General features: G+C 45.0%; 1 protein-coding gene across 2 annotated transcripts in view; it reads left to right on the top strand.

Moving 5' to 3' along the window:
• Positions 1-13,274, top strand: part of TTLL11 (tubulin tyrosine ligase like 11) — a 277,911-nt gene that overhangs the window by 209,854 nt on the left and 54,783 nt on the right. For both annotated transcript variants that reach the window (XM_032251514.1, XM_032251513.1), the window contains exon 7: positions 8,452-8,703. In XM_032251514.1, the coding sequence (XP_032107405.1) occupies positions 8,452-8,703 (252 nt within the window). The remainder of the gene's footprint in view (positions 1-8,451; positions 8,704-13,274) is intronic.

Raw genomic sequence — 13,274 nt, 5'->3', positions numbered from 1 at the left:
TTCTGTACCTGGGTGGCAGCAAAGTAGCAAAGTTCTCTCTCATGCGTTATTGCATCTTCAATAGAGAAGGAGGGTGTCAGAGCAGGAGCAGTTAGCTTCCCAGCAAGGCCTGAAGAAATCAGGCACACGTGGAGGGTTTGTTAGGTGGTCTTGGGCAGCCTGGATTGAGAGTTTCCCAAGGAGAAGCAATTGGAGGAGCGGGAGGATAATCTAGCGTTTGGTTACATGGGGTGGAGAGTGAGGCAGAAACCCATGTTATCCTGAGTTCCCAGGGTGAATTCCGGTCTCTCCTACTGAGGGCTGGTGACTAGACAGTGGGTTCCCTGAGATGATGACACTCGTGAGAGAAAGATGTCAGTGATCATGATCTGAGCGGCTGACAGATGTTGAGGTGCTGTGTCCATCCTCTCTGCTAATCCTAACATCAGTCCTATAGGTTAGGTGCCATTCTTATTCCCATTTTATATTAGAGGAAACAAAAGCTTTGAGGTTATATGACTTGCCACTCACACAGCTTGTGAGTGGCAGAGCTGGGATTTCAACCATGCCCTGATCTGCCCCCAAAGCCCAAACTCCAGACCCCCTGCACCACCAGGCCCCCAGCCCAGGGAGGAGGAGCAGACTGACAGCACGCCCCCTTGGCCTATGTGTGAAAAATATTTCATTGCCTCTGACCATGTTGCAGGCCCACTGGGCAAGAGGGACGATGGCAAAGACACGTGCTCTGTGCTCAGGGTCGGCACAGTGGAGAGCCCTGTTGGAAAAGAAACTTATTGGGAGGTCTTTGTAAAATGAGTTGTCAGCTCCTTCATCCGTAAAATGAGAGGGCTGGGCCCAGTGACCCCAAAAGGCCTTTCCAGCTCTGAAATAGCAGGAGTTCTGGGTCTGCAGGAGCCAGGGCATTAGAGTAAGTCTTTATGCTTCTCCTTTAGTTAATGCATTGCCTGGCTGTGCAGGGAAATGCTCCTGCAGCAACCCCAGGCCTGGCAGCTCGGGGAATCCATCCCCAGGCAGGGACAGAGACCTCGTCTGCTGTTGTCGCCATGGGGTCCTCTGTTAGTTCATATAGTCAACAAACATTACAAACATTACGTGTCAGCAATTCGTGGGAGCCCGCAATGTAAAGTAACAGATTGACTTGTTTGGCAAACAAAACGAAGCAGCCAGATGAGCACTGGTGCCCTCCCAAGAAGTCACACTGAGGACAGTTACAGGCCCCCCAGCAGATTCAGCTTGATGCTTTGTGGAAAGGCTGTTTTGAGTCCTAAACAACGTGGCCATTTTGTGCAAGGCATGGGCTCCATCCTCCTGCTTAAGCCTCACACCACCCCATAAAGTCAGAGACTTCTCTCCATTGCAAGGGAGGAGAAAATGAGTTCAGTGAGTAGAAAATGGGCAGTCACACCAAGTGAGCCTGACGAGGTGGAAAGCGCCTGGGCTTTGAAGTCAAAGCTGAGCCACCTTAGGAAAGTAGGTTAACCTCTCTGAAGCTCACTTTCCTCATCAGCAAAATGGGACCATTTGTAATACCTAATTCATAGGATTCTTGCTAGGGTCAAAGGAGATGTTACAAATAACCAGCCTGACTCTCAAGGTACTCAGTACCTGATGGCTCCCCGTGTATGGAGCCGCATGATGCAGTGGTTAGAAGCAAGGATGCCAGAGCCTGCCTGTCTGGGTTTCTGTCCCAGATTCACAACATCTTGGTTCACATCCTTGTGCCTTGGTTTCCTCAGCTGTAAAATGGGAATCATATTAGTAATAACACCTGCTTCATAGGATTTTATCAAGATGAAATTTTTATAAGTTGCAGTTCCTAGCACATAATATGTGCAATTAATACCATTGTTGTTGTGTGTTGTCAGGTTTTGATGTTTTGTCGCTGTTTGATGATACGTTGCGGAGGAAAGTGATCAAGTGAGGTGGAAGTGGCATGGCTAGGGTTTGTGGGGAGGAAAGGTCATTGCGTGACGGGAAACAGGTGGGAGTAGGCTCAGCATGGGCCTAGGTCTTAGAGGGACTTGGATGGCAGATGGGGCTCTCTTATTAAGTCCTTTCCTTGTCACTGGAAGCCCACGCCTCCCCTGTTTTAGAGTCTATTGCCTTCCCTTCAAGTCACCTAGCATCACCCATCAGGCAAATGGGGCTTCTGTGATAGCAGAGATTTATCAAGCAACAGAGCTGGGCTATACAGTAAAGTTTATTTTTAGTGACTTCATCCTCCGATTCTTTAAATTAGCAGCAGGGCTAATTTAAGGGACTTCTTTGGTGCCTGGTTAGCATTTTCTGCAGGAATGCCAACATGATACATGTGCGTTTGGAACCCGCTAGTGACCGAGGTACTCGCCTTGGCTGAACAGCAGGGAAGGGGACCTGTTTCTGTCCCTTTGCCATGTGGCACCACTGCCACAAGGCTCTCCTGCCAAGCCACGGGGTTCCCTGGGAACATGATCCAGGGTGTTCTCTCCCCTTTTGTCCCACATATTTAAGCAGTAGTTGCTAAATCTGTGTGTCTGAAGCTCCCTGTCTCTATGCCCATTACAACTGCCCTAGTTTAGGTCTCATTTTCTTTCACCTAGACCAGTGATTCTTAGACTTTAGCCTGCATCAGAATCACCCGCAGGGCTTGCTAAAACAGATTGCCCAGCCCACTCACAGTTTCTGAGTCAGTAGGTCTGGGGTGAGATCTAAGAATGTGCACTTCTAACAAGTTATTAGGAGGCCACGAAGATATTGGGCTGGGTACCACATTTTCAGAATTGTTGACCTAGACTGTTCAGTAGCCTTCTAATACCATCTGTCCTTCCCCTCTCAATTCAGAATACATAGTGCTGGCATGCCTCTCCTCAAAATCCACCACATTCTTCTCATTCCCTTCACTACTATATCCAAGCACCCTTCTCTCGCATTCAGGGTCCCGTGTGACCTAGACCCACGCTAGCTAACCCATCATCACACTGCCAAGTTACTGTTTATATATGGGTCTTGTCTTCCCCCACTTGGTCACATGCTTCTGGGTGACAGGGGCTGTGTCCACCTCACTCTTGTATCCGAGGCCCCTGGGGCATGTGAGTGCTTGGAACGTGTTTCATGGATGAATAAATTATTGAAGGAATGTCTAATTGGAGATGGAAATTAACTCAAGCAACTTCTCAGCAACTGGAATTTGACCTTGCTAGGTCTACTTCTCTGCTTTGGTAATTTCTGAACTGTATATCACTTATACATAGAAGAAAAGCCTCTGATTTGATTTAAGTCAAATTATCACAAAAACTATATAGTGAACTAAGCATGAGGTATGTCATGAGAGACTCCCAAGTGTAAATCCTGATTCCACTACTGATTGGGTGAGTTTAGGCAAATATTCAGCCTCTCTGGGCCTCAGGTTCCTAATCTGTAAAATGGGAATCGTTTCTACCTGCACTGTAAAATTGTTATGAGAAACAAATGAAATAATATAGGTAAGTTGCTTGGAACAATGTCTGACATGTAGTAGGCCCTTGATAAATGGTGATTTTTAACAGTAAACTTTCCAGACAAAATAGAAATTGGTGGTTTTTTGCAAGTTTTAATGAAAAAGAATTCCATTTTATTTGAAAAACGTTAGTAGATAAAATATTTTAGAACTGTTTCACCTACTTTAATGAATCAAGGATATATCAAATGCAATTAAAAAAATTATCCCAAAGGACTAGTCACCTTGATTTATGTATTTTTTTTTACCACTTTTATTTCATAAGCTCGACATTTCCATTAAAATGCTATTAAGTAAAAACAGGATCTCACAGTATTTGTGATGGCTTGGATCTCAGTGTGATAATTGGAATTATCTCCAGCAAAGATACCATTTCTCATTGTTTTATTTCCTCTTACATATCAGCTTTATCTTTAGTGCCTTCTTCCAGCTCAGTAAAACCACCTCCCTCTGAATTTGTGGTTGAGTTCATGAAAATAATATCTGTGGCTTTGAAGACCCTTTTCATCATGAGGTTATTAACTGAGATTCAGGAAGGATGGGAAATGGTAGTCATCCACTAAATATAGCAACCCTTGAAAGAAATGTGAAAGACTATAGCTAGAAGAAAAAACAGACTCATTCTGCAAGGCTCTGGAGGAAGGATGGGAGGCAGGAGTTGGATCCTGGAGAATGACATCCGCTGGTTACCACTGGGACAACCTTTCTAGTTTGAGGTGTCCCAGAGGTGGTGGGGTTCCCATCACCAGGGCAATCCCAGCTAAGGTCATGACCCTGGACGATGTCCTGACCAAATGACTAGCTGGTGTTAATGTCCTTATCTACCTGGGTTTAAATTTCTTCTCTAAAGTCATTTCAAAAATATTCTGGAACTAGATAGTGGTAACAGTTACACACAATGTGAATTGCACGAAATACCACTGAATTGTACATTTTAAAATGGTTATAATGGTGAGCTTTATGTTTGTTATTATACTATGATAAAATAATAAATGGCATCATTGGACAGAATGATCTCCAAAGCCACTTCTAACTGTAAGATTTTATGCTTCTGAGAAGGAGCACATCTCTCAAGGGACTGATCACTGACTCTAGTCAAATGACAGGCCATGTGACACTAAATCTCTAACTGAGGGAGAATGGTTAATTAATACAGAATACTTCATGTCATGAGAAATTACACTCATGAAAACACTTAATGCCATGGGAAGATACTTACAATGTAAAGTATAAAAAGAAGGATTTGGAATGCATATAATGTAATCCTAACTTTATAAATATAGATAAGAAATCAAAATGTTAATAGTATCGATCTCAGATTGTAGAATTACAAATGATTTTGATTCCTTTATACATTTCTGAGAATGTCTACAAAGAGCATGACTTACTAATATAATCTTTAAATAACTTTTTAAAATAAAAAATCAATAATTCCACATAGGTTTTGTAACCCATAATGTGAACCATGATGTGTATTCGAACATCATGGTGGGTCGGCCGCAGTGGCTCACACCAGAATCCCAGGATATTAGGAGGCCAGCCAAGGCAGGAGGATCACTTGAGGCCAGGAGTTCAAGACTAGCCTGGTCAACGTAGCAAGACCTTATTACTACAGACAAATTTAAAAATTAGCCAGGCTGGCCAGGCATGGTGGCTCATGCCTGTAATCTCAGCACTTTGGGAGGCCAAGGAGGTCAGGTCACCTGAGGTGAGGAGTTCGAGAGCAGCCTGGCCAACATGGCAAAATCCTGTCTCTACTAAAAATACAAAAATTAGCCAGAGGTGGTGGCATGCACCTATAATCCCAGCTACTTGGTAGGCTGAGACAAGAGAATTCACTTGAACCCAGGAGGCGGAGGTTGCAGTGGCAGTGAGCCAGGATCTTACCACTGCACTCCAGCCTGGGTGACAGAGCAAGACTCCATCTCAGAAAAAAAAAAAAAAAATTAACCAGGCTAATGGTGGTGCACACCTATAGTTCTAGCTATTCAGGAAGCTGAGGCTACAGTGAGCTGTGATTGTACCACTGCACTCCAGCCTGGGTGACAGAGTGAGCCCCTATCTCTAAAAAATAAAAATAAGAAGAAGGGCTAGGCATGGTGGCTCAGTGGCTCATGCCTGTAATCCCAGCACTTTGGGAGGCCGAGGTGGGTGGCTGGCTTGAGGTCAGGCGTTCAAGACTAGCCTGACCCACATGGTGAAATCCTGTCTCTACCAAAAATTAAAAAAATTAACCGAGCATGCTGGTGCACGCTTGTAATCCCAGCAACTCAGGAGGCTGAGGCAGGAGAATGGCTTGAAGCCAGAAGAAGAAGGAGAAGGAGAAGAAGGAGAAGAAGGAGGAGGAGGAAGAAGGAGAAGAATTAGGATAGCAAAGTAGAAAGAGCAGTGGATTATAAGAACTGACTTCTAATTCCAGTTCAGCCAGACGATATAGGCGCGGCAGCTTGTCAAGCCTCAGTTTCTTCATCTGGAACAGGGGCATAGTCTTAACAGCCTCCTGCACAGAGTGGAGTGAAGAGCAAACGCCCCCCTAGCTGTGGGACGGTTCTGCTGACTGAGGAGTCCTCTGAGCTATTTTGACTGTTATTGCGTGCATTCCAACTGTACATTTCCAAATCTTTCCTTGAATAAAAACTTACTGAGTGCTTATAAAGCCATTGATTGCCACTTACCCAGTAATTTAAGGGCTAATTTCCGGTAAGGGTGTCGCCTTTTTTCTCATCTTTCTTCCTATGACCTTAATGGGAAAACATTTCATTTCATCTGAAAAGCAACCACCTGATATTTACTGTCTTAAGTTCAAGGTGATGATGACAAAATCATTTTAGCTAAAGGAAAATTGCAGCCCTTTGGGCACATTTGCCTCTCCCAAGGAGCAGGACTCTCCTCTTTGTAGGAGGGAGTATTTCTTTCCTTAAAACCCTCCACACTGTTGAAGTTGCAAAGAGATTTTCCCCTCATGCTTCTCTGCTTCTGCCCTCTGCTTGTCCTTACTTTGAGACCAGCATCAAGACCCACTAAGGAGGAACTGGGAATAGGCCTTCTGGGACTTCTTATTCACACAAGGGAGTTTTTCCTAGAGGCTGGCTCCTTGGACTGGGATGAAGAGAGGACCCATTCAGGCAGGGCTGTCACGTATGTTGTTTTGCATTGAATTTAAAAGAGCTTACAGGTTACCACACATGGTAACCTCGATATTTTAAGGCTTATGTTGCAAACTTTTTCAATTCAACAGATTCATTGAAACTTTCCCAAACACCAAGCGTGTGCCAGGTCCTATAGAAATAGGAGTTCAATTTCTATGTGAAATAGATGTAGGCCGTGCCTTCAATGCGCTCACACAATGGTGAGAGAGACTGGCATGTAAACCAATGCAGTGCAGGCATGATAGAGCAAACAAGGAAGCAGGTCCAAAGAATGGAAGGCATGGGAGAGGGACCAGTGTGGTCAAGAAGACATCGCAGCTGGTTCTGAAAGTGGAACAGAGTGTACCAGGTGGCCAGGGCCAGAGGAAAGCAGGCACAAAGACACCCAGGTGGCCCAACCTGGGCACTGATGACGTGCTTGCTTGGAAATGAGAGCACTGGGCATGAGGCCATTTAATAAAAAGTAGAGAACAGTCCTTGGTACCATTAACAGCACCACATCTCAGTACCATGAGGTGTCATCCTAATTTTCTTGGATCAGTTAGTCCACCAGCAGCATTTACTGACCATGTATAACATGCTCAAGGTTCTGTCTCAGGAATGAACACAACAGGTGGGAGAGGGTTACACCTGGCCCCAGATCCTGACAGGATAGGACCCAGGAGTGGGAACTGAGCTGCAATTGCAGAGAGGGCCTTTGAGTGTGGAAGGGAGCTGGGTGTCCGGGGGCCATGGAGTCTCTGGTTCCAAGGCAGGCCAATGAGTGGCGGGTTGGGAGGAGCAGCACTCAAGGCTTGGGCTGGAACAGTGTGCCTGGTGAGGGCAGTGATTAGAAATGAGGAGGCCGGAGAAGAAGTCAGGAAGGGCCTCCAGTGCCAGAGTGAGCAGTTCAGACTCGGGAGTCCTCAGTGGTTTTAGCAAGTAAGTGACTCAGCCAGGTTGGCTTAAAAAGAGGTGACTCAGGTGCCAGTTTGGGGGATGGATCTATGGATGGGTAAAGCCAGAGGCAGGAGGGCCTTTGCTACACCCCAGGTGGGGGCAGAGCAGGGGTTGGCTGCAGGACTAAGGAAGCAGAACTAACGTGCAGGCGGAGGCAGAGGAGGAGTCGGCATTTATTCTGCGCATTCCTGTTGGGTGACTGGTGGATGGTTGTGACATTCAAGGAGATGGGGGACATAGATTTGGGGTGAGGGGGAATAATACGTGGGTTTAAGGTGAGAAGAACATTCCGAGCTAGAGGTGGATATTTAAGAGTTATTAGCTGATAATTTTCTTGAATGTCAAAATAATTTCTGAATAAAATATCCAGACTAAGGAATCACAACACTATAATCATTTTTGTATGAATTCCAAATTTAAAAAAAAAAAAAACAACAGTAAAGCCAGAAACATAATTGTTCCTATTCCTAGAATTCGGTAGCTGATGCGTCTTTGCAAATTGTTCGTTGAACCGTGCTCTGGCTTCTTGCCAGCCCTCAATGAGATTTTTATATTTCTTAATTATTCAATTACTACCCATAAGTAAGAGTTTGAAATCAAAGCCAGACTGCTACATAATAGAGTATTCTCTTGAATCGTGAGTACAGTAAAGGAAGGTTTTCATGCTGGGAAACCAGGATGGGTGGAAGGAGGAAGCACACGTTTCCAGCCCTGGCTCTGCCTTGACTTCACGTCCTGGCTTTGCTGTGTGCTAGCTGTGTGAGCAGGTCACTTCTCTGCGGTCAGTCCTGCCACCTGTAAAATAAAAATATTGGCAATGCTGCCTTCCAAGGAGGTGGTAGATCTGCAAGGGAAAGTGTTACATCATTCATTCCTTGTGTGTTTCAGGTCTCAGCAGCTTGAAAAACCATTCAGTGGCAAGGAAGATGCTTTGGACGGCGAGCTGACCAGTGCTCCAGATGGCAACGCCAACCCCGAAGCCCACCTGCCCTCCATTTGCCTCAAGCAGGTGTTCCCCAAGTACGCAAAGCAGTTCAACTACCTGCGCCTGGTGGACAGGATGGCAAATTTGTTTATCCGGTTCCTGGGAATTAAGGGGTCAATGAAGTTGGGACCAACAGGCTTTCGTACCTTCATAAGGTGAGTGAGAACAACCCCCTCTGGCTTGGGCTTTAGGTAGGGTGGAGTCCAGTCTCACGTCTGGCTGGTTGGGTCTCCTTGACTACCCTTGGGAGAATCTGTGGTGCTGGGTCAGTACCCCACTGGAGCTTGGATCAGCCTAGTGGCTGGCACACGGTAGACTCTCATTCGTTGAGTGAATTAATGAATATGATGGATGTGACAGCATTCACAACCTTATGTTCATGATTAAAAAGCAATTCTGTGCCCACCTTGAGCTGAGTCCAGAAAACGCATATTAATAATCGCCCCTTGGAGTCAGGCAGACCTCGTGCCTCTTAACCAGGCTTCTCCCAGTGGTGCGTGGCTGTGTGCTTGGCGTTCGTGAAGCCACAACAGAGAAGCAAAGCACATCTTTCCAAAGTGTCAGTTTCAGGAGGGAAAAGTTAAATAATTCAGCTGATAAACATTTTAATACATTTGTTCTAATATAAAAATAACGTGGCTATGTTATAAAGTATAATGCAAAATTTGCATGAAGTTTAAAGATAAAACATGAGATAAAGAAATCATATCTTTGCTGCAGCCTGCAAAGTAAGCAATTGCCACTTGTTTTCCTGAGATTACATATTAATTTCCCTCTACCCTGTGGAGCACTTTGGGGCAATACAGCAGCATTTACTAGCTTCTAGGGCAAGAAACCCTAGGGCACCCCTAAACCTCAATGACTTTATCCTGACAAAAGAGGATGAAGCTGTCTATGGCCTACAATAGTGTGTGTAAGATTAGTTAAGATTCCATAGAAACATCTAGCATGTGGTAACTGATCAATAAATGTCAGTTTCTTCTTACAAGGTTAAAAGAATTTCATTAAATTATATGTATATTTATATAGATATATATGTTCTTACACAGAGTCTTGATCAAAGAAGGTTCCCACTAAGTATGTATTAAACTGATAACCCTAGATCCCTTTAACAAATAGAATCGGCTATACTAGGGAATTGCTCCTTAGCAATTAACTGCGGCCTATACACCCCGAGGAGCACGTCTGCTAGGACTCAATGTTGCTGTTGTTTTTCTCATCACTGATTTTAATATTTTTGTCTTGCACCTCAAAGTCACACTTTCTACAGTTTTATTCACTAAAATAATTAGAAGTCTTGAGTGGGAAACCACTTTCGTCAAAAGCTTGTCTCCAAAGAAGTTTTATAAATTCTAACTCTAGCCCTCTGCTATTCCTGATAGGATGGTAAACAGAAGTATTGGCAGGAATTTTGCCCTTTCAGTACACCTGAAGTAGTATTTTTGCATGCTGACTTTGAGAAGGGATTTGTGTTAGTTTCAGGAGGTAGGGCTGGGATGGGGGAGAGAAGCCCAGTGGAGAGAGGACAGACTTTTGAGATCAGACAGACCTGGCTTCAGAGTCAAGCACGTTACTTAATAGCTGTGTGGCAAATTCCTTATCTTCTCTGCACTCAGTTCTCTCATCTGCAAAATGGGAACAATTGTTCCTGCCTTACAGGATTGTTATGAGGTTGGGATAATTTGTCACAAAGCAGCTGGCCTGATGCCTAGTTCATGGGAGCTGCTTGTTCAGTGGGAGTCTTGTGCTTATTATTCCATCAGGCAGTGGGAAGTTTCAGGCCCATGTTATTATTTGCGCTGAAAAGACTCCCTGACGATACTCTCTGACTCACTTAGGAATTACATTTGGCTTTCAGAAATAGGTAACCATCTACAAATAGCTTAAATAGTAATTTTCTTTCATACAACAGGAGCTTTTGCAGTGAGGGTTCTAGAACTGGCGAGTGACTCCACAGCCATTCAGTTTGATCACAGTCATTCAGTCACAGTATGATCCATGTTCCACTTTCTGTCTTTTTGCTCATCCATCCTAAATGTGTACTTCTGCTTCAGGGTTGTCTTATAGTCACAAGAGGGCTGCTCAAAGCCCAGCCATCATGGTTGAGTTCCAGGCAGAAAGGGGAAGAAGGGGAGGAAGAAAACAGGCCTCCACAGATGAATTAGATCCCTTTAAAAGGGTTTCCTGGAAGCTGTATTCAGTGACTCCCCCTTCCATCTTACTGACTGCCAACATCTGCATGGGAAGCTGGGAAACAGAATTATTATAACTGTGCGTGGTGTTGTCCCATTAGAGTGAAAAAGAGAAGTAAAATAACAGATAGGTAGGCAGGCTCTGCCCCTTTGTGATTCCTGGACCTTGTAACATGAGGAAATAGCTTAGTGACAGAGGCCCCAGGTCATGAGGGCACTTAGGGCACTGTGGAAGTATATCGGGACCCTGGAGAATGATGAGATTGAGCAAGCTGGGGTGCTTGTCTCGGCATAAGGGCACAGACCTTCGGAGCAAAGGCAGAAGCTTTCTTGGCCCTCCCCAGCTTTTGTGCCATCACACAGAAGACTCAGTTCAAGATCACAGAACATGAGGGCTAGACTTCACGGGGATGACATCTAGGGAGTTTCAGGGAACCCTGGTCCTGTGAGATCTGTTCTGTCTCAACCTTACGTTATAAAGGATTATGTCTGGTTTGAGCTAACAACTGTTCCGGAGCACCTGGTAGCCATGGGACACTCGAAGGCAAATGAAAGGACCCTGCCTGCCCTCAAAGGGCTGCCAGTCTAACAGACAGCATGCAATGAACACGTAATTAAATGCAATGTTTTGGCAGAGTCACAGGGTGGTGGCTCATGGACTCCCCAGCAGGGCAGCATTTGGTGTGCTACAGGTATAGAATGTGGGAGGTTTTGCCTCCCTAGTGGAATCAAGGCAGGCCCCCGAGAGGAGGCAGGGTTTGGACTGGTAGAAGCAGGATTTTTCCAGGCAGCAGGGAGAGCCTGAGAATGGATGGCACGTATAGCCCAAATTTAGAAGTTAGAGTGGTTTATCATCTAGGCTAAATTGCTGGTAGAGACGGAAATGCTTCCTTTTTACTCCTTATAAAGTCCTACCTGAACTCAGAAGGAGAGATTTGAAAAATTATTTATGGTAAGAATCACCATCTCACTTGCCTATAGGTTAGGCAGGAGGCATCAGCTGTCACAGAGGGCTGGGCAGACAAGGTCAGGGAGGGAGGCAGGCTGTGGCAAGCCGGAGAGCACATCTCGGTCTAAGGGAAGGCGTTGCTGGGCTCACATCACCAGAGCTTTTGACTTTTCCATCCTAAATATCTATGTAAGATTTCAATACGTATCTATAAATGTTGGCCATTTGAAAAGTAATTTTAAACACTGTGGATTCAATGAAAGCATGACTGCCCATCGACACCATTGGTGGGTGACTTCTGGTACGAGAGGAGGAGGTACCTGTTAAGAGAACTGCTATGACTCTTGGAAAGAAATAAATAATTGACAATGGCTCTAGCCAAGAAGATTCCTAACATGCTCTCAGACTGGAACCGGGCGAGGTCAAAACTATTGCCACACATCTGTCTCCGTGTGATAGGCTTTATGATTTTCCACCCTTTTGTTCTCTATAATTAAGGGCATTTGCATGAAAACCTGGGTTTTGTGACCTTACAGACTATTAAGTCCCTGCAGCCATCATTCCCAATCAGTGGCCAGGCTCGATTAGGGAGCCATGGTGACTGACCATGACACTGAGACCCACGTCTTCAAGTGGGGACCAGGCAGCCAGGGCACGGGGACTCAGACTGAGCCCTCTCTCTGCTCCCTCCCCTCCCAACAAATGCATGTAGTGATTAAAAATGCAGGAAGAAATGGAGAAAGCATTACACAATCTTTACTAGATTGTTTTTTTCTTTTTTGAAATGGATGAAGGCTATGCTGAAGCTCAAGAGATGGGACATGACTTGCCCAAGGTCACACAGCCAGAATTCATGTCTAGTCCTTCCTCGGAAGACAGAGTAGTGGGTTTGAGAGCTGTGGGGAGGTGGAGTTGGAGTCTCACTCTATTGCCCGGGCTGGAGTGCAGTAGTGCGATCTCGGCTCACTGCAAACTTTGCCTCCAAGGTTTAAGCAATTCTCCTGCCTCAGCCTCCTGAGTAGCTGGGACTACAGGTGTGTACCAAGATGCCTGGCTAATTTTTGTATTTTTAGTAGAGATGGGGTTTTACCATATTGTTCAGGCTGATCTTGAACTCCCGACCTCAGGTGATCCACCCACCTCAGCCTCCCAAAGCGCTGGAATTACAGGTGTGAACCACCGTGTCCGGCCGGATTTTTCTTTTTCAAATGTACCAAAAAATCCTAACAGCAACCTAATCATAAAAGATGATATTCTCCGCCTTTAGATTTCTCTGAGTATGTTCAGTCTTGCCAGCTAAATTTAACAGCATGCATTTTCTCTTGCTAACAACCCTTCTCTCTCTTCCTTCTACTTTGGTTTAAATTTTGCTTCATTATGAATTAATAATATTTATGCCATATGTTAAATCGAACCAAGTGCCCTTCTCAGGAGCACTTTGAAAAAGACATATTGGCTGGCGAGATATACACTCCTCTCAGTGCTCCCACGCAAATGGCAGAGGCTGAACTTGCTTTTCATCTGTTCTACCCACTCTCTCTCTCCAAGTTCCTTGAAGAGAACTAGAGGGAAGAAAATAATAAAC

Source organism: Sapajus apella, unplaced genomic scaffold, assembly GCF_009761245.1.
Source record: "Sapajus apella isolate SASKATOON/1434 unplaced genomic scaffold, GSC_monkey_1.0 scaffold76, whole genome shotgun sequence".
NCBI classification, from domain to species: Eukaryota; Metazoa; Chordata; class Mammalia; order Primates; family Cebidae; genus Sapajus; species Sapajus apella.
Note: the sequence above shows the minus strand (reverse complement) of the source record. Positions and strands in the feature narration are given on the sequence as shown.